Genomic DNA, 22,837 nt, shown 5'->3' on the forward strand with positions numbered 1-22,837 from the left:
TCTCCCAGGCGAAATCCTGCTGTAGAAAATCGTCTAAAATCAAACAAGTAAAGTCAAATGGAGAATAAATGGAGGCCCAGAAACTAAAAAAGAAGCCGAGGACGACCACCGGCAACCTAAAACGTTAAGAGTCAAGGCCTCAATAACTCAATGGAATCAGTCAATGAATAAACCAGAAAAGCAAGCCAGGAAGATGAAGAACAATAAAAGGAATTGTCAAGGTATCGTTAATAAAATAGGTAGGTACATAACTATAAAAACAATTTCAACTGCAAAAGGTACTTAGATGAATAAGTTAAATAATAAAAAGAATGGATGCTGCATGTCATCACAAACAACACATTCATGATTAATACAAGAAGATATTTCGTTAGGGTACGATAAAAAGCAACAATATTTTCAAAACACGACGAAAGACGGCAGTACAATTTGTAAGAAGGATTAGGCCGTCCGCACATGGAGCGACGCTCGAAGCACTCGACTCGATTCAAATCGCGTAGATCTCTCCCTGCCACTCAAGTTCCTTCGTTGTGGCATTGGGTTCCGTACACGAGGCGTTTACGATTGCAAAATCTCCTCGTCTTGTACGACTCTCGTTCCGTGCGATCTGAAGCGAACGAGAAATTTCGAGTGAGACGCACGTTTAGTCATTATTTTATTTGTTTACTTCGTTTTTGTTGATTTTTGCCCTAAATTAAATTTTAGTCTTTTTAAAGATCGGTGAATGTTATGTTCGTTGATTGTAGTACTTTTAACTTTGTGGAAATATATTGTTTGTAATGTAAAATTCTGAACACATTGAACTTCTGTTTCCAGATGTTTATTATAAAATTCATTGAGGAAGTAGAAAAATATCCTCAACTGTATAATGCAACTGTATAAAAATGTAATAATACCGTACTCTTCACAGATCGAAATAGTCGTTTTGGTTACTATATAAAACATGCGTTAATTTATAAAAACAGAATCGACTAGTGTGAGGAGGGCAATCGCTTGTGACGCAGGGTTCGTACAAGACGAGCAAGATGCACGAACTTCGAGACGTGTCTTCGATCGACCCATGTGCCGACGGTCTTAGTCTAGGAGTCCAACCTTAGATTGTAAGGTCGTCCGCACATAGGTCGATCGAAGACACATCTCGAAGTTCGCTCGTCTTGCTCGTTTTGTACGAACCCTGCGGCACAAGCGATTGCTCTCCGCATACTAGTCGATTCAGTTTGCTCACATCTTTTAACCAGGAAGAACGCATTTTTTATACATCAAGCTAAACGACTATTTCGAGTTGTAAAAAGTACGATATTGTTACATTTTTAGTACAATTTGTATACAATGAGCATTATACAATTGAGGGTATATTTATACTTCCCCAACTAATTTTATAATAAACACCTAGAAACAGAAGTTCAATGTTTTCAAAATTTTATATTATAAACAATATATTCCTACAAAGCTACTAGCACTACAACCAACGAACATAACATTCGCCGATTTAAAAAAAAACTAAAATTTAATTTAGCGCAAAAAATCAACAAAAACGAAGGAAACAAATGAAATAAATTAATAAATGATGGTTTTGCTTGTTTTCGATTCAGAGGGTTGCACACCCGCTAGACAGGCTATTTCTACCATTTCAGGCATCCTCAGTAGCTTTTGTTAGCGTGCACACCTCTGAATCGAAAAATAGCTCCACCATCATTTTAAAGGGAATCTGAAAAATAATTCAAATTTCCCATTAGACGCGATACAGCGCCATCTCATAACCAATTGAAGAGTCTCAGATGCAGAATCCACCAATTTAATAAAAATTAAAATGGTAAATAGTGATTTAAACATGAGACTTTTCGCGTTGAAAGTTCTTACTAGTACATCCTTAATCTGCTACTTTTTTAATTAATAAAACAGCAGACGACGAATATAGAAAACGAAAGGGAAACGATCACATTCCGCCTTCATTCGTCTAGGAAAAGGACAGCAGAGGAACTTTCTGTACTCAAACCGAGTAAAGCAAATAAAATAATAAATTATGGTTTTGCTTGTTTTCGATTCAGAGGGTTGCACACCCTCTAGACAGGCTGTTTCTACCATTTCAGGCGTCCTCAGTAGCTTTTGTTAGCGTGCACACCTCTGAATCGAAAAATAGCTCCACCATCATTTTAAAGGGAATCTGAAAAATAATTCAAATTTCCCATTAGACGCGATACAGCGCCATCTCATAACCAATTGAAGAGTCTCAGATGCAGAATCCACCAATTTAATAAAAATTAAAATGGTAAATAGTGATTTAAACATGAGACTTTTCGCGTTGAAAGTTCTTACTAGTACATCCTTAATCTGCTACTTTTTTAATTAATAAAACAGCAGACGACGAATATAGAAAACGAAAGGGAAACGATCACATTCCGCCTTCATTCGTCTAGGAAAAGGACAGCAGAGGAACTTTCTGTACTCAAACCGAGTAAAGCAAATAAAATAATAAATTATGGTTTTGCTTGTTTTCGATTCAGAGGGTTGCACACCCGCTAGACAGGCTGTTTCTACCATTTCAGGCGTCCTCAGTAGCTTTTGTTAGCGTGCACACCTCTGAATCGAAAAATAGCTCCACCATCATTTTAAAGGGAATCTGAAAAATAATTCAAATTTCCCATTAGACGCGATACAGCGACATCTCATAACAAATTGAAGAGTCTCAGATGCAGAATCCACCAATTTAATAAAAATTAAAATGGTAAATAGTGATTTAAACCTGAGACTTTTCGCGTTGAAAGTTCTTACTGGTACATACATCTTAAAATTTTAATTTTTATTAAATTGGTGGATTCTGCATTTGAGACTCTTCAATTTGTTATGAGATGTCGCTGTATCGCGTCTAATGGGAAATTTGAATTATTTTTCAGATTCCCTTTAAAATGATGGTGGAGCTATTTTTCGATTCAGAGGTGTGCACGCTAACAAAAGCTACTGAGGACGCCTGAAATGGTAGAAACAGCCTGTCTAGAGGGTGTGCAACCCTCTGAATCGAAAACAAGCAAAACCATCATTTATTATTTTATTTGCTTTACTCGGTTTGAGTACTGAAAGTTCCTCTGCTGTCCTTTTCCTAGACGAATGAAGGCGGAATGTGATCGTTTCCCTTTCGTTTTCTATATTCGTCGTCTGCTGTCTTATTAATTAAAAAAGTCGCAGACTAAGGATGTACCAGTAAGAACTTTCAACGCGAAAAGTCTCAGGTTTAAATCACTATTTACCATTTTAATTTTTATTAAATTGGTGGATTCTGCATCTGAGACTCTTCAATTTGTTAAATAAAATAAATTTTAAAATGAAAAAGTTTATTCATTTAAAAAAAATTAACTTCTCTCCATGACTGGAAACGTGCGTCTCACTCGAACTTTCTCGTGCGCTACCGATCGCAAGGGACCAGAGTCGCAAAAGACGAGGAGATTTTCACTAGTAATACCACTAGAGGTCAAATTATTTCCGGAAATTTTTTTGAGATCATGAATATTTTGAAAATTTCCCGAGTCGCAGACGAGGGAAATTTTCTAAAAATATTCATGATCAAAAAAAAATTTCCGGATATTAATTTGACTTCGTGTGGTATTCGGTAAGAAAATTCCACACCAAATTTGCATTTGAAAATCCAAAGCTGCATGAACAGATTAATAGCGCGCCATAGCTTTGTCAGCAATTATTTAGGCTTTCAAATTCGTAATTTCTACTCATTTTAGTTGCATGGGAATACCATTTCAAGATAGAAAATAGTATATTCTTCAATTTTACATAAGTTTTGAGTAACTACAACTGATAGAAAATGAATCAAAACTAAATTATGTAAACAAATAAAAACCAGTCTGTCAAAAATGTTCTGTTATTGTAAACGTCAAAAAATTTCCACTATAATTCACTGTTGGGTACCCCACGAGCAAAAAATTTCCGATAAAATACCTCCGTTGCCATGGTGATCTGTCAAAATAACGTATTTTGATTGGTTCAAAATTACAGGTGTGGAATTTTCAATCCTAAACTCCCCGTCTACGGAGCTCAATGCCACAACGAAGGAACTTGAGTGACGAGGAGAGATCTACGCGACTGGAATCGAGTCGACTACTTCGAGCGTCGACCCATGTTCGGACGGCCTAACTCATAATGCATGGAAAGCTAATACCAGCAACTATAATAAAGATGCACTAGAAATAAACAAACCAAGACACGTTGAACGTTAGAAGGAGCACTCCTGAATCATGATTTACAATGTATACCTATACATTGTAAATCCCAAATCATGATTTACAAAGTTTATACATTGTAAATCATGATTCAGGAGTGCTCCTCCTAACATTCAACGTGTCTTAGTTTGTTCTAGTGCATCTTTATTGTGATTTTAGTATATGTATATAACACATGTGTCACATGACTAAAACAAACTATAGGGTGTAACCAAAAAACCAGGTCATAAATTAAATAACATAATCAGGGGCCTAAAATAGTTCAATTGAACCTAACTTACATTAGTACAAATGTGCACATAAAGAAGTTACAGCCCTTTGAATTTACAAAATAAAATTTGATTTTTATAAGTATCGACATTATATATGTAAAATATATCGGAAACTATTAAGAGATTTTTTATTGAAAATGAACATGTGGCATTCTTATGACAGCAAAATCTTAAAAAAGTTATAGTGAGATTTGTGCACCCCATAAAAATTTTGTGGGGATTTTGTTCTCTTAAACTCCCCCAAACTTTTGTGTACTTTCCAATTAAATTATTATTGTGGTTTCATATAAGTTAAACACAATGTTTCTAAAACTTTTTTGCCGCTTATTACTTTTTCGATAAACGAGTATTACTGTTTAACTAATAGATATTTTGAATATTTGTCGAATCCACCATATATTTGTATAATGGAAGTACAATTATAGGCCTGGATCCAGCATGCCTGGGTCCTGGAATAGCAAGGTGAAAATTTGTTAATACCTTAAGGGTGTCTAGTCGGACAAACTTTGATGTATGGGACACTTGAAGAGGGGAAGTTTTAATTGTGGAACGTGTCATCTTGTCAAGTTTATGATTGTGAAAACTAGTAGGTTGTTTTTAAGTTTATTCAATAGCAAACTTTATATAATATATGAAAAAATGTTTGTCCGAAAAATATGTTGGGGATTTTAATAAGTCCGACACGTAGGACATGTCAAATGACAGGAATTATATTGGTGATAAATAGCAGTCTGATTTTTGCATGAGAGCTTTGAAAGGGCAACAAATCAATTGGAAATTCTGTCCTATAAAATACATGGGACATCTTCGTAGTCTGACGTTCGAAACCTGTAACCTGTTCCACAATAATTGTATAATAAGTTTTAATTATTAAAACTTCCCCTTTTCCAGTCTTCCTGTACATCAAATTTTGTCTGACTAGACACCCTTAAGGTATTAACAAATTTTCAGCTTGCTATTAATAAACTTTTTTTTGTACGCCAAATCCAGGCCTATCATAGAGACCTGTTAATAATCTGATTTATTAATAATTTACATTTTTAGGTATATTTTGAAACATATTAAAAAAGAAGCCACATCTCGATAAAATGTGGCTTATCGAAAAAATACAAGAAGGCAAAAAAGTTTTAAATACACTGTTTTTAACTAATGGTACCACAATAATAGTTTAATTGGAACGTACACAAACATTTGGGTGGTTTAAAGGAACAAAACCCCCAAAAAATTTTTATGTAAACATATTAAAAAAGAAGACGCATCTCGATAAAAACAAGCTTATCGAAAAAATACTAAGAGGCAAAAAAGTTTTAAAAACATTGTATTTAACTAATGGTACCACAATAATAATTTAATTGGAACGTAGACAAAAGTTTGGGGGGAGGGAGTTTAATGGAACAAATCCCCATAGAATTTTTATGGGGTTCACAATGTTATTTTTTTTAAGATGTTCGTGTCACAAGAAAGCGATATGTCCATTTCCAATAAAAAAAATCATTAATAGTTTTCGATATATTGAAAAAAATCCTATTGTGCACATTATTTGTACTAAGGTAAGTTAGGTTTAATCGAACTACTTTTGGTCCCAGAATAGGTGATTTAATTTATGACCTGCATTTTTGTTACACCCTGTATAATATTTCAATATACATTTCAGAGGAAGTGAAAAAAATAATATTTAATAATTATTTATGTATTTACATTATTGCTTGAGAGTAAGAGTTAGAGCTCGACGCGTAGCGGCGAGCGGTAATTACTCGAAAGCAATAATGTCACTTTGCGCTTTTAATACATACAACATTTTTCCTTCAATCACTTAATAAAATGGAATTATTTTTAAATCATTCTTTATTGTAACTAATTTATATCTGTCATTATAATGTCATAACATTAATTTTTATAACGAGCGATCCACAATTATTGGGATCAAAGCTAGCCGTGTAAAAAATTACGTATGTCTTATTTTAACCTGAATTTATATCATCCGTTATTATGAATTAATTTTGATTAACATTATAAAACATAAAAAATCAGTCAAAACCTTTAACAAAGAACTTTAATCAAAAATAAAAGGAATTAAAAAAATTATAAGTAACAATAATAAATAAAATCAAACAAGATGCTGTATAATATTTCCACCACCAACATCTCTACATAACCTAACTTTTCTTGTTAAGTTAACGTACACTGGAAAGTATATCTGAATTAAGAATAGATATGCACTGTATAGCTATCTCTGTCGTTCAGAGCCACCTATGGTGACAATAATTTTGGATCACACGTTATCTTTCAGTTTGAATGTTCAATGTGTTTGTATTGTATGATTGTAGGGTTGCTACGGACAACGCGCGTAAAATCAAACTTTACGCGCTAGAGCGATAAAGTAACGGACTTCAGTAAACGTCAACTTTTCGTTGCTATGGACAAGCTAAAAAATCTTCTTTATCAAGTGATTGTAGAAAATAGTTATTTATGTATTAAGATCGAAAAGTGATACAGACTGATTGCTTGAGGGTAAGAGTTGCTCCGCTGCGCGTCGAGCGGTAAGTACTCGAAAGCAATAATGTCACTTTGCGCTTGTAATACATACAACATTTTTTCTACAATCACTTAATAAAATGAAACTATTTTTATATCATTAACTTTATTGTAACTATTTTATATCTGTCATAACATTAACTTTTATATCTTTCAGTTTGAATGTTCAATGTGTTTGTATTGTATGGTTGTATGGTTGCTACGGACGACGAGCGTAATATCAAACTTTACGCGCTAGAGCGATAAAGTGAGGGTACTCAGTAAACGTCAACTTTTCGTTGCCATTGACAAGCGAAAAAGTTTTCTTTATCAAGTGATTGTAGAAAAATAATATTAATAATTTAAGAGTATATTATATAAATTTTACCTTCCAAGTTGCATTGCTACTCTGTCATACATTTCTTGCGTTCTTGCCATTTCATCTTGGACTTTACGTTGATCTTCTCGCAGTTTAGTTGCGTGAATTTGTTGTTTTTCTAATTCTATTTCGAGTCGTTCCTTATCGGCAGAAACGGTGTCTAATTTGTTTTGTATTCTATAGAGGTCACTTTGTGATCTACAAAATAAATTATTTTAAGAACATGTTAAAAAATGGAATTTTAAAAAACTACATAAATATAGTACATTTTTTCACAGTTTTTGCTGTAAATTTTAAAGAACCGCTTAGATTGACATGAAATTTGACATACGCATAGCTAACTTGTCAAAGAAAAAAAGATGATATGGTCCCGATGTGTGCTTTTGCCCTGGGGGTGTCTCACCCCCTCTTGGGGGTAAAACAATATATGTCCAAAATTAGTCCGGAAATCGATAAAATGATTAATTTTAAGAAACTTTTTTTTCGATAAAATACTTACTCTATAAAAACTCTATAAAACAAAAGTTGCTTAGAATTAGTCAGTTTATCCATTTCCAGACTTATTTTGGACATATATTTTTCATCCCCGAGAGAGGGTGAAACTCACCCCAGGGCAAAAGCACACATCGGCACAATATCACTTTTTCTTTGATTTATTAGCTATGTGTATGACAAATTTCATGTTAATCCCAGAGGTTCTTTAAAATTTAGTTACGGCTTTCTCTTTTAAATCATTTCTAAGTTCTCGGTCGGTTTTGTAGGGCTTAATTCTATGAAATTTGAAATAAAACGTTTTTAAATCTAATTTATCTCACTATTGTCGAGTGCACACATTCTAAGAACTATGCTGCGACCACCCGAAAGCGACCATCTAGGTACAGTGGTTCGCTCAAAGGTTCTAAAAAAACCGCGAGTAGTAAAGAAGAGCTCGATATAAACAGGTGCGGGAGCACGCCAAATAGAATTTTATTTTAGTGACGTCACGTTGCCTAGCAACCGTCGATTCTCCCATTATGAAATTCTATTTTGTGACGTCAGCAAAATAGAATTCTATTTGGCGTGCTCTGGGCCCAGATCTCCAATCTAGCACACCTGATACTACTTCTGCTGGGCTGCTGAAGTCTGCTCCTTCTGCGTTGCGACGTCAACTATAATAATAAAGTAATGCCAAAAATTTAGTTTTTTTGCCGATATTATCATATTGTATTTCTTGGCTGTTGTATTGAATATGTGTGTTAATCTTTGGAGATCGTCTTCTGTCTCGGCGATTAATGCGGCGTCGTCTGCCTAACATAATATTTAGATTTCTTTGTTCCCCATTCTGTAACCATGACCTTTACGTACTGCTTCTATTATTTCGTCCATTATTATATTACAGAGCAGTGGGCTTACCCTTGTCTGACTCCGCTTTGTACTGGTATAAACTGCGTTAGTTTTCCATTTATCTTTTCCTGTATTCGATTACGAAAGTAGATTTTTTCGATGGTTTGTGTAATGTTGATTGGTATGTTTCTTCTATACAATAAATGTAAGACGTCTTCGACTTGGATGCGATCGACAGCCTTTGTCAGGTCTATAAAACGTAGATATGCTCAGATAAGCACAGATAGCACGCTAGACTATAAAATAGGTATAAATAGAAATTCGAAAATTAGAACTAAAACTTACCTATCGTATTTTTCCAATAATTTATCGAACTCTTTGTGCATGTTTTCTCGATCATCCAATGCTTTTTGTGAAGCGTATATTGCTTTATCCAGTTTTTCTTTTAAGAGATCGACCTCGGAGAGAGCATCGTCTCTTTCGATTTGTAGTTTTTGTTGTGAAGAATGTGTTTTCTCCCACCTATCTTTAATGACGTCAAGTTCGGTTTCTATCTCTGCTCGTTCTCTTTGTACCTTCGCTATTTGTGTCAGCTGCATTTCAACTCTTTCCTTCAGTTTTTCGCATTCGTCCTGGAAACTATCGCGTTCTTTCTGGATTCTAGTAATGGTAGTCTGAAACAAAATCATTTTTACACCACTATGCTTAATTCAAAAGTAGAAAATATACATAAGAAATTAAATAAAGAACAGCGAAAAGCCCCAGATACAAAATTCACTATTAAAAAAATTTAAATAACAAATAATTATTTAAATCTGAAAACTTTTATTGATGAAACTTCTTTCTGGTACATCCTTAATCTCTAACTTTTACAATTTATAAGACAAGAGACGACGAATAAAGAATGCGAAAAGGACTCTACAATATGCAGTCACATTCCTCTTTCATTCGTCTAGGAAAAACGGTTTGAAAGAAAGTTCCTAGTACTCAAATATGAGTATAGGTAGAAGTGAAAAAATAGTTTATGTTTTCTTTCGATTCAGAGGCGATGCACAATCTTCAGATAGCTGTTTCTGTCTTACGACGTCCTCGGTGGAGCTGCTTGCACACCTCTGAAACAAAACTAAACCAAACCGTCTATTTATGTGGAATTTGAAAGATAGTTTAAATCCACTTTTGGGACGCTGCAGCGACATCTCCTAAAGAAAAGCTTAAGAAAATTAAATAAAATATAGTGATAATAATTACAAAGAATGTTTATTTCCAGAAAAGGGATACTTTGTAATAATACGCCGCGAACACGTACCAACACTAGAACCGTACGAGCAGGGCCACTTTATCCATTAGGCAATATAGGCAGTTGCCTAGGGCGGCACATTATGAGAGGGCGCAAAAATACTGTACAAAAATATTTGTATATAAAAATTATGGATCTGGCTTCTGTCATTAAAGAGTATGAAGCTCTTTCAAATTACTTTACCGCAAGGAAGCCAAAAAATTGTGCCCAAATAAAACATATAAAGAAATAAGAAAGAGAAAAAGAAAAATTCAATTTGCCGAGGGGGACGATGATAAACTAAACTTTTCAGCTAGTGATGAGATGAAAATCCACACATTCTATATTATAATCGACACTCTGATAAGAGACCTGAACAGACGTCTGGAATCTTATCGACTTATTTATCAACGTTTTCGTGTTATTAACAGATTTGCCAAAATTAAGCAATGACCAAATTATTAAAGAAGCTGAAAATCTGATACATAATAAAGACGACCAAGATACATCATTCATACATGAATGCATTCACGTAAAGGGTCATTTGGATACCCCAATAAAATCACCAATTGATATATCTTAATATTTATAGATGAGTTAGTGCAGTCACTGAAAGTGGATATGAGCTATTACCTCCGATTTCGTTGAACCTCCATCGATTTGCATGAAAATTGGTGAGTGGTTAGAGGATATCTCAAGGAACAAAGGTGAGATGGTGTCAACTTGCGCTTTTACCTGGGGGTACTGGATGCTACCCCTTCTCAGGGGTGAAAATTATTTTATTATAAATATCCCCGGAATTCGATAGAGGGACAAAATCTTAGCAAAATTTGTTACCTAAGTAAAGTTATTAAAATAAATCAAATTTTTTTGAGTCATGAAAGATCAAAGATTTTAATTTTTCGTGAGAAAAATGCAGTTTTTAAACGCTTTTTCATAAATAACTCAAAAACTATAAGATTTTACAAAAAAAGTTATTATTACCAAAATTAAAGCTAATAAAAAATGAAATAAACTCCTTACTGGGAAAACCTTTTAATGTTAACCAAAAGTGAATTATAGGTAATTGAATATATGTATATTTTTTCGGCGAGTGCCCAAATCTAAGTATTCAAGCTTAAATAACGGGAAAATGATGCATTTTATAACATAACCTTATTAAACATTTGTCAAAGTACTTAGAAATATCTATCAAATGAGCCGCCGAACAAGTTGATAGTATTAAAATTTATGCACCAAATTTTTTTCAAAATACCTATATATCTTTTAAAAAAATTCCAAAAAAGTTATTGTTTTTTTTTAATAACTCCATTAATTTTTACGATATCAGGTTTATCTAAAAACCATTTAAAAGTTAATTTAAATGGCTATTAAACCACGTTGAATTTAATCTTTTAAACAACTTTCTTTTTTAAAAATATGGCCCCGGTTACATGGTTCTCGCAGCAAAATTTAAGCTTTAAACGTTTCTATCTCGGTTATTTTTTACTTCGACAAAGTACTTCGAAGTACTTTGACAAGTGCTTAGCAGGTATATTTTATAAAATGCATCGTTTTCCCGTTATTTAAGCTTGAATACTTAGATTTGAGTACTCGTCGAAAAAAATATACATTCAATTACCCATAACTCACTTTGAATTAACATTAGTTTAGTTCTTTAAGTGAGAAGTGTATTCATCTTTTTATTATCTTCAATTTTGGTAATAATAATTTTTTTGTAAAAGCTTATAGTTTTTGAGTTATACGAGGAAAAGGGCTTTAAAACATGCATTTTTACGAAAAAATAAAATCTTTGACCTTTAATAACTCAAAAAATATTGATTTATATTATTAACTTTATACATATAAGAAATTTTGCTTAGAATTTGTCTCTCTATCGATTTATGGTATTATTTAAAAAAAAATAATTTTCACGTAATTTTGCGTAAAAGCGCAAGTTGGCATCATGTCACCTTTGTTCCTTGAGGTATCCTCTAACTACTCACCAATTTTCATGAAAATTCGATGGAGGTTCAAGGATATCGGAGGTGAAAACCTTCAGTGACTGCACTAAGTGGATTGAAAGATATTTTCCCTAATTTTGACATTGCTTTGTGCACCCCAGTTTTCAACGTGTCTGCTGGAAGGTCATTTTCGAAAATGTCAAGAATTAAAAATAAAATCCACACAGAAAAATTTCCTGTAGCTGGCTGTATACCATTAATTACAAAAATTGAAGAAAATCTTCTGCGTAAAAGATATATTTATTATTTTTATAAATATACCTTTTACGCAGATTTTTCTTCAATTTTTGTAATTAAAAATAATTTCCCATCAAGTATGACGCAAGAACGTGTTAACAATTTGCCGATTTTGTCAGGAAAAAAAATTTTTTTTGAAAAGTCTTTTTTTGAAATAAGTCTCTGATGTGATCGAACTGGAATGACAATTTTTTGGGTTATAGATATATAAACATCGTAGTTTAAATCCATTTTTCGCAAAAATGGTACATGTTTGAAGGGCGGCTACTAGAGAATTGCCTAGGGCGTCAATTGACCTAAACGCGGCCCTGCGTACGAGTTCCACAGTCCGCGCAGATGCCCCACTCATTTCCACTTCTTAGAAACAGCACAGGCAGAGGCATACTTAAGGAGGCCAGCGAAGCGAACCAAGATTCTCCAGTCTTGAAGCGACAGCTCTGTGCTCCACTACCAGCCAAGCGAGGTGAGCGATGCAGGCAGACCTGGGTAGTGAGTCACCGTAGTGACGTGATCTCGCAAGCTAAGGTATGCCTACTTTAGCAGCAAGGTGTACCGTGTTGAAGTAATTTGCGGCTCCTAATTAATTTATATATTTTAATCGCGTGACTGTTTTGCAACTTACACTGTACTAAGGTGTAGGAATATTTCGGATTGTTATTAATTTTGCTGTTCTTTTACAGACGTCTATCCGGGGGAGGACTTCGCTACAACGCGGCGACAAATAGAATTGTATTTTTTTTTATTTCTTTTTGACCTGTACATAATTACATTGAATATACTCTGGGCTAATTAGAAAAATACAAGGAAAAATTATTTACCAGCAATTTTATTGCTGGAATCGAATCTTATTATTGTATGTATTAATAATATAGGTATGCAAAGTCCGCAGACAGTGTGCTACTTTTTTTATAAACAAAATGGCGCCCGAAAATCGTGTTTTTTTCAATTTTTGCTCTATAACTGCAAAGATTTTAACTTTACGTCAAAAACACTCAAATAAAAATTGACCGCAATTAAATTCTGCACAGAGATGTGTTTTTCCCGATTCAGTTCGACGAAAACTTTCCCCGGAAAAAGCGGGTTTTTCCAACAAAATCTTTAATTTTCAACTAAAATATTAGATAAGTAATTGTTAATAAATATTTAAATAACTTGGCGATGTAAAAGCCCTTTTCGTATAGATTATAATTTCAGAAGACCATGGAAATTGAATAAAGAGTTTAGCAATAATTGAATTGTTAATTAAAAATTTACGGTCGCTATAATAACCAACAATAATTATGATGTATAAGAATAACTATGCTTTTTTCATAAAAAGACACTATACCCATCTAATGTACTTTACATAATTGAAATTGGACTATTTAAGCGGCCTCAGGAATATTTTAAAATTATAAACAATTTTTTGGCTTATAAATAAATAGAATATCTCGGGAAATATTAAACTAAATTAAATTGTGAAAACGGTATTCGAAAGACAGCGGCAGGACGCTTCTTTTAAAAGAAAAAACGTTTAATTATGACGAGTGGTTCCTGAGATACAATCGGAATTTACGGCAAAGATATAAACAATAGGATCATAATTTTCAAACCATCATCTTTTCATTTTTGTCCTCTTTCTCCACACCACTTTTTATATCTTTAAAATACTCATAACATATATTATTATAATAAAATCTATCGATAATACGTGTGAAAATTGCCAAAAATAGCAAAATTCCAATCAAAAATTAGGTTGGAAAAAATGTAACCTTCAAAGTTCAAAATCGGTATACGTTAAAAAAATGCATTTTCTCGGCTTCCCATGGAGCAATTTTCTTCATTATTTTTTTGTTCCTTAATAACTCGAGTAGGGCCATCGAACTAACGCATTATTAAATGTCAACCTTGCTTTTGTTTTGTTATAATAGATTAATTTATTTATAAGAACAGAAAACTACATGTTTTTTCCAGTTGTAGGTTTTTTTTTTGATAAACTTACTACAAGTGTACCTTTTAAAGTTAAAAACATAAATATTCTCATTTGAAAGCTGTATAATGATTTAAACAATTTTTATTTAAACAAATTAAAATTTTGTGTTATAATAAATAAATTAATTTATTATAACAAAACAAAAGCAAGTTTGACATTTAATAATGCGTTAGTTCGATGGCTCTACTCGAATTATTTGGGAACAAAAAAAGAATGAAGGAAATTGCTGCATGAGAAGCCGAGAAAATGCATTTTTTAACGTATACTGATTTTGAACTTTGAGGGTTACATTTTCTCCAACCTAATTTTTGATTGGAATTTTGCTATTTTTGGCAATTTTCACACGTATTATCGAAAGTTTTTATTATAATAATACATGTTATGAGTATTTTAAGGATATGAAAATTGGTGTGGAGAAAGTCGACAAAAATAAAAAGGTGATGGTTTGAAAATTATGATTCTATTGTTTATATCTTTGCCGTAAATTCCGGTCAACTTTGACCGGTTGTATCTCAGGAACTACTCATCATAATTAAACGGGTGTTCTTTTAGAAGAAGCATCCTGTCGCTGTTTTTCGAATACCGCTTTTAAGATTTAATTTAGTTTATTATTTCCCGAGATATTCTATTTGTTCATAAGCCAAAAAATTCTTTATAATTTTAAAATATTCCTGAGGCCGCTTAAATAGTCCAATTTCAATTCCGTAAAGTACAATAAATAGGTATAATGTCTTTTTATGAAAAAATCATAGTTATTCTTATGCATCATAATTATTGTCGTTATTATGGCGACCGTAAATTTTTAATTAACAATTCAATTGTTGCTAAACTGTTCATTCAATTTTCATCGGCTTCTGGAATTATAATCTATTTGCAAAGGGATTTTACATTACCAAATTATTTAATTATTGATTAACAATTACTTATCTAAAAGTTTAGTTGAAAATTAAAGATTTTACTGGAAAAACCCGCTTTTTCCGGGGAAAGTTTTCATCGAAGTAAATCGGAAAAAACACGTCTCTATACAGAATTTAATTGCGGTGAATTTTGGTTGTAAAGTGTAAAGTGAGTGTTTTTGGTGTAAAGTTACAATCTTTGGAGGTATAGAGCAAAAATTGAAAAAAAAACACGATCTTCGGGCGCCATTTTGTTTATAAAAGAAGTAGCACACTATCTGCGGAGTTTGCATACCTATATTATTAATATATAATCATAAAATTCGATTCCAGCAATAAAATTGCTGGTAAATAACTTTTCCCAAAAATGGCCTATTCTCCGATAATCAGCCCAGACTAATATACGTATTTTGTTTTAACCTGTGTTTTACTGAGTCTGTCGTCTTAAAATAACTACCAGTCACAACCTTATTATCAAAGGCGATGTTACAGTGGTCTAATCACTCTTACTGACTGGGACTAATCAATAGATGCAATGTCGTTTTCATTTTAAGTATATTGGATGTTGATGGGTATCTATGTGCCCTGCTTAGAAAAACTGTTTTGCCTCTTAAGCACGTGTTTCTGATGAGTGTAGGCACTGGCTCTGGAAATTTTTTACCACTGTAGGCGGTTCGTCCGAGATCCTGCGGAGGAGGATGAAGACCAGAGAATTCGGTTTGTATCGATTATTTTCAGATTTTTTTTTATACTAACTCGTGGTGAATGCAATGAGGGCAACTATCGCCGTTACTTCCTTAAGGATGGATATAATTGTGCAATGGGTTCGATGCACCAAAGAAAATTGATCCATCCCTGGCCGTGTGCAATAGATTTAAGTGAGCTATTAATTTAACACAGTTTAAAAGAGGAGTTATCTCCAAGGTGTTCATGTAATTGTTAGGGAATTCGTTGCTCTCAAATTCAGTAATTTGGTTGGGAGGAGGTAAGTTTTTTTAGGATTTCTGACGAATATATTGCTAAAGAATGAGCATGGAATTTTAAAGATATTTTGGCTTTACATGATTTTATGGGGGTAGTAATAGCTCAGAGGAGAAAGCCTCACAAGTACCTGTGTTGACGGTATTTGATAGTTTATGTATTAGGACAGACGGGAAGTCTTGCTGTTTGTAATTTACTTTACTCAGACTACTTCTTTCTCTTTCACTGCGCAGAAAATTCCCTTCTCATCCTATTAAGGGTTGCTCTAAGATTGTGATCCCAATGTAGTGTTCTGTTGAACATCACTCGTAGGTACTGGATCTGATTGCTGAAGTGAAGTCGGTCCCCCGAAGCCTGAGGTACAGCCACTAACCATTAGGTTTCTATAGAGTATAAATTGGCATTTGTTAGGGGGTTGATAGTAGTCTTCATTTCCTGCACGACCTATTGACATGGTTCAGGTAAGTTAGAGCACATCTTTTGATGACATGTGCCTCGTCATGTTGTGATGAGAGTAATGTTATCTGTAAAGTATGGCAATGGTTTTGTTTCGTCTGAGATTAGTGGAGTCACTACTGTATATATGGTGTAAAGTGTGGGTGCAAAAATGGAACCTTGGGTGACTCCTGATATATGAGTAAAGGGTGTAGAAAACTGATTTTTAATCTTAAGATTTATGTTCGTATCTGAGATTTATATGCATCGAGAAGTTTGACAAAGGGAATGTGGAGATCAATTATTTTCAGTAGTTTATGCAAAATCCCGGTATGCCAAACTTGATTCAAAGTTTTCTAAACATCGAGAAGAATGCAAAAGGTAAATTTTTAGGTGATGTATATAAGAGTGCTTTATACAACTACTTACCTGCGTCTTTTCCACTTTATCTCTCAGCCGATCTGATTCTACTTGAGCTGACTCTTTTTCTTTCTGCAGACGAGCAGACTGGCCTAGAACCTTGTCCAATTGCGATTGGATGTTCTCTAAGTCGTATGCCACCTTTTCTTTCTCCAATTGTATCTAAAAGTTAATGTATTAATAATTATTTTAATCAATAGTATCTAATATACAGGGTGTCCCGAAAAATAGTGCGTTCCTTAAAGGTATAGGTAGAAGGCACCATGTAGAACAAAAAACTCTTATAACATTTTTTTCTAAATGCAACCGTTTGACCAAAAAATTAAAATGTATTTTGGTATGTAAATTTAAATCTGACAACTATGTGCGGTACGCAAATTTAAGCATAGACAGTCCCATGTAAATAGATAGAAGATACATAGCTAGTAAACAGATAGTTTTAAAGAATCCTGTTTAGTGTCAATGCCGAAAATGTTTTCGAATAGTGAGTGTATTACCTATTATGTTATAACCTATGAATGGTGTTTGTGAAAGGTTACTTGAAACATCTATTCGGTATAATAATTATTTTCAAGTAAGTACAACTTAGTTATTTCAGTTCACAAGTAAACAAATTACTGAGACATTATCTTGTGTATTTATGTTCCACTGTAAACTATTAAAACTATGTAATTCAGTTAAAGCCCTCAGCAATACTCAGCATTCAACCCATTTAAACCTTACTAAATACATAATACTAGTTCAGTTGAAAGATGTGTAATTCGTTTAAAATTATGCAATAGGTATTTCAGTACATTTCAAAAGAAAATAATTTTAGTAAACAAATCGTAAATACATAAGTATTACCTACTATTAGGTTGGATTATTTTAAATACTGTTAATCACAATCACAAACGAGTTTTTATTATCTGTTATTATTCCGTAGTGCGTACGATGTTGCCAGTTTATTAAAATTTCCAAACATTAAAATACAGGTATATGGAAAACAATGTTAACTTTTTTTTGGAAACGGTTAACTTTAGAAAAAAATGGTATAGGACTTTTTTGTTCTAAATTGTGTATTATATCCACACCTTCAAGGAACGCACTATTTTCCGGGACACCCTGTATACAGAGTGTCTACGTGACTTGGAACTAACCATATGGGAACTTTTTTATTAATATAACGAAAAAAAAAATGATTCTTTATGAAAAGCTCTCCATGGTCTAAAACGTAAGATGCAACCATCAGATATCAAATTTTATTATTCTGGTACGAAGTATGTCAAAAATATGAATTTATGATTATGAAAAGTTGTTTGGAATCAAAAATATGTTTTAATATACAATTACATCCTTCTAATTGAAAAAAAGTGCAAACCTTTCTCAAATTAAGGGTTTAGATTAGAATAGAATAGTAAAAAGGCGAAAAGCATCGTGGTGGAAAGAAGGTCATCAGAATTATATTTGGCCTTCAAAGAGATGAATTGATAGGAAAGTGAAGAAGGAGATGTAATGCTGAATTGGTGACTCTGCATGGTACTGTTAACATCGTCAGACATATAAAAGCTAACGGAATAATATAGACAGGCCATGTGGTAAGATCAGAGGAAGACATAGTGTTAAAAACATCACAAGGAAAAATTCCTGCACTGGCTGTATACCATAAATCACAAAAATAAAAACCTTATCTTGTAAAAGGTATATTTAAAATCCCTAAAAGGTGCTGTATCAGAACAAAACCTTTTCGGAATCAATATTCCATCATCAGTGTTATCACAGGTTTACATGCTTTAAGCCACCAAAATGTACGGGTAAAAACCCTTAAATTCATATTAAACAGTTGGGGTTACATTATATTATCCGATTTTAAAGGATGTTAAAAATATTTCCAGATTAACCCCTGGCATCACATAACATCAACCATATTGGTTGGGAAAATGTAGGTAGAACCTTACATGACAGAGTTTAGGTGACAACTCTGCCATGTAAGGTTCTACCTACAATTTCCCAACCAATATGATTGATGTCATGTGATATGTGATGCCAGGAGTTAATCTGGAAATATTTTTAACATCCTTTAAAATCGGATAATATAATGTAACCCCAACTGTTTAATATTAATTTAAGGGTTTTACCCGTACATTTTGGTGGATTAAAGTATGTAAACCTGTGATAACACACACTGATGATGGAATATTGATTCCGAAAACGTTTTGTTGTGATACAGCGCTTTTTAGGGATTTTAAATATACCTTTTACAAGATAAGGTTTTTATTTTAGTGTTAAAAACAGTATTTTTGAGAGACCAGACAGTAGAAGATGACTAAGCCGGCCCAGAAAAAGATCCAAGGATAACGTTGAAGCCGATGTATCTACGATTGGCGTAAAACAATGGGAAATAAAAAATGGAAGCACAAGATCCTACAATATGGAGGGATATAGTAAATGTGGCGAAGGTTCACCCCAAGCCAGTCAAGAAGAAGAAGAAGAAAAGCACCTTATCTTGGATACGTCCTTAGGAAAAATATATGTAACTTCACAGAGCTGACAATGAGAGACGCCATATGAGGGGGATAAGAAACATAAAGAATGGACTGGCTTAAACGTCCAGTTACGAATGAGACAGGCACAAGACAGGTAAAAGTCATCGTCGACCTTCGCTAGAAGAAGAATGAGTCATTCTTTAACGTCACAACTAATTAGTATTAAAATCATGAATTTTATTTATTATTGTTATAAAAAAATAGTTCAAATTATAAATATGACTAAAATGTGAACATACCCTTCTGGTCTCCCCAAGTGACTTGTCTAACTTTTCTTGTAACTTGTCGACTTCGGTCTGTGCTTTGTCTAGAGCGTTCTGTAATTTGTCTTGTTGTGATTGAGCCTTTCCCAAGGTCGCCGACGTACGCTCCAGTTCTTCTCGTGCCTTCTCCAACTCCCCGTACGCTCGATCTTTGTCCGAGTGCAATTTCGCCGTAGTCGATTGCGCTCTCTCCAATTCTTCCCGAAGACTCTCTTGTTCTTGGTGAGAATTTTCTAGTCGGGCCTGAAATATACAATTCATTATTCTATAGGTTAGAATGCAAAGAATGAACGTGACAGAATGATAATTTTTTAGTATATCCTGAAATGTTAAGCCGTTGCGTTGATTGAAATATTATAAGGGGTTATAATTAAAATCCACGAGGAAAATAAACTTCCTGTAGCTGGCTGTATACCATAAATCACAAAAATACCAAGTTTTTTGTAAAAGATATATATTAAAATACCCTAAATAAGAGTCACAATACAAGACGTTTTCGGATTAATGAATCCATCATCAGTGTTTAAAAGCCAAAAATTGCATGCCTGAGCCACCAAAATGTATTGGGTAAAAACCCTTTAAATGTAAATGATATGGTTGTTTTACATATTTATATAAAGATCATCTGATGTTAAAGATATGCCTGGATGTTACCCAGGGCAACACAGGACTCTTCCTACGTGGTTGAAATTTTTTTTTGGAGGAAATTCTCCAAAAAAAATTATAGATGTGAAAACTTAATTTTTTGCTAGCAGTTGCCGCTAAGGCTTCCCTGCCATTTCGTTCGTTGCAATCCGTGACTGCACTCCGGGGTTTGTCCTAGTTGGGTCAGAGAAAGCAGCATATGTGCCTCCTGATGAGAGACTAATAAGTTTCGAAACCGGTAGAGGTGCTTGCTGCACTCTCTGATTGAACTGGAATAATGATGCGGCTGTAGTTTCGTGTTGCAACCAAATTGAAAATGGTTATCCATATTTCAATGTTCATTTGAGTACAGTTTATTTTGCCCCATACTGCAGTTCCAATGGAAACTATTGATATGAATAACAATAGTTTCCATACAGCCTATATTTTATACGTGACAATATTTTGTGTCTAATAAAATATTAGGGAGGCTTTTAGTAAAAGAGAGAAGACGGTGTCAGCTGCTAAATACACAGTAATTAATCACGAAAATAATGTGATCGCTCGCCAAAATTGCCAGTATATCTCCATCAATCAATCTATAAACTAATCAGACAGGGGATATGGATGAACAAAGTATAAATTTTCCCCAATTTCTATTTTGTTTACCTTTAACATAAACAAGCTCCCGTAATGGAAATGTTTGTGTAACTTTCCATATTTACAAAATGGATTTTGCTGTTTAAAATACGTGTTTCCCCTTAAGTCTGTAAATTTATGTTTCCCATTATTAGATATCATATTTATTTATGATTTACAAAAGCATTACTTTACAAATATACATGAGATATAAATAACTCAAATATGAAACTATAATACAGGGTGTAACAAAAATAGAGGTCATAAATTAAATCACATATTCTGGGACTAAAAATAGTTCGAATTAACCTGACTTACTTTAGTACAAATATGCACATAAAAAAAGTTATAGCCCTTTGAAGTTACAAAATGAAAATCGATTTTTTTCGAATATATCGAAAACCATTTGAGATTTTTTATTGAAAATGTATATGTGGCATTCTTATGGCAGGAGCATCTTAAAGAAAAATTATAGTAAAATTTGTGCAACCCATAAAAATTTTATGGGGGTTTTGTTCCCTTAAACCCCCCCAAACTTTGTGTACGTCTCAATTAAATTATTATTGTGGTAGCATTAGTTAAATTTAATGTTCTTAAAACTTTTTTGCCTCTTAGTATTTTTTCGATAAGACAGTTTTTATCGAGTTGAGGCTTATTTTTTAATATGTTTACATAAAGTTTTTATGGGGATTTTGTTCCTTTAAACCCCCCAAATGGTTGTGTACGTTCCAATTAAAATATTGCTGCTGTACCATTAGTTAAACACAGTGTTTTTAAAACTTTTTTGCCTCTTTATATTTTTTCGAGAAGGCACCTTTTATCGAGATATGGCTTCTTTTTTAATACGTTTCAAAATATACCTAAAAATGCAAATCATACATAAATTTTTATATTATTAACAAATCTCCATAATCGTACTTAACCATATACAAATATGTCGTGGATTTAAAAAATATTCAAAATATCTCGATAAAAACTGACTTTTCGAAAAAGTACTAAGAGCCAAAAAAGTTTTAAAAATAATGTGTGTAAGTAATGGTACTACAATAATAATTTAATTGGAACGTACACAAAAGTTTGGGGGGGTTTAAAGGAACTAAACCCCCATAAAATTTTTATAGGGTGTCCAAATTTCACTCTAAATTTTTATTAAGATGCTACTATCATAAGAATGCCATATGTCTATTTTCAATAAAAAATCTTTAATAGTTTTCGATATATTGGAAAAAATCGATTTTCATTTTGTAAATTCAAAGGGTTGTAACTTTTTTTGTATGCACATTTGTACAAGGTAAGTTAGGTTCAATCAAACTATTTTTGGTCCCAGAATATGTGATTAAATTTATGACCTGTATTTTCGTTACACCCTGTATATAAGTAGTTATTATAAAATTATATAAAATAATAATCTCAATTTAATTTTCTGTTATGGTTTATTTTTTCTTTTACCGATTTTCTCTGGTATATTTAACAGCACTACAGGCCTTAGAGACAATTGGCTTCGATAGTTTTGACTAGATTCTTCCACTTTATCTGGTCCTTCACTTGTTCTTTCCAGTCCCTTATACCCATTTCATCTATGTCAGTCCGGTCGGCATCAAACCACTTCCTTCGTGGTATCTCTCTTCTCTCCTTGTTCCTGCTTGCAAAACTCTTAGAACGTTTCTATCTTGTGGCATTCGTGAAACATGTCCTAACCATCTAACTCTCTGTGCCTTGATTGTATGTGTTATTTTTGTCTCATACATCTCCATTAGCTCACGGTTTGTTCTTCTGCGCCATTCCCAGCTGGCCTCCTTTATAACACCAACAACTTTTCTCAAGCTTTTCCTTTCCCAAATCTCTAGATTTA

At 33.2% G+C, this 22,837-nt stretch overlaps 1 protein-coding gene across 5 annotated transcripts in view; it reads right to left on the reverse strand.

The window, feature by feature from the left end:
- LOC114325450 (ELKS/Rab6-interacting/CAST family member 1) overlaps positions 1–22,837 on the reverse strand; it is a 607,107-nt gene that overhangs the window by 32,082 nt on the left and 552,188 nt on the right. For all 5 annotated transcript variants that reach the window (XM_050642808.1, XM_028273526.2, XM_028273523.2 and 2 more), the window contains 4 exons: positions 19,699–19,965; positions 16,944–17,096; positions 9,060–9,388; positions 7,401–7,589 (listed from right to left, as the gene is read on the reverse strand). In XM_050642808.1, the coding sequence (XP_050498765.1) occupies positions 7,401–7,589; positions 9,060–9,388; positions 16,944–17,096; positions 19,699–19,965 (938 nt within the window). The remainder of the gene's footprint in view (positions 1–7,400; positions 7,590–9,059; positions 9,389–16,943; positions 17,097–19,698; positions 19,966–22,837) is intronic.

This window comes from Diabrotica virgifera, chromosome 1 (genome assembly GCF_917563875.1).
Source record: "Diabrotica virgifera virgifera chromosome 1, PGI_DIABVI_V3a".
Lineage (NCBI taxonomy): Eukaryota > Metazoa > Arthropoda > Insecta > Coleoptera > Chrysomelidae > Diabrotica > Diabrotica virgifera.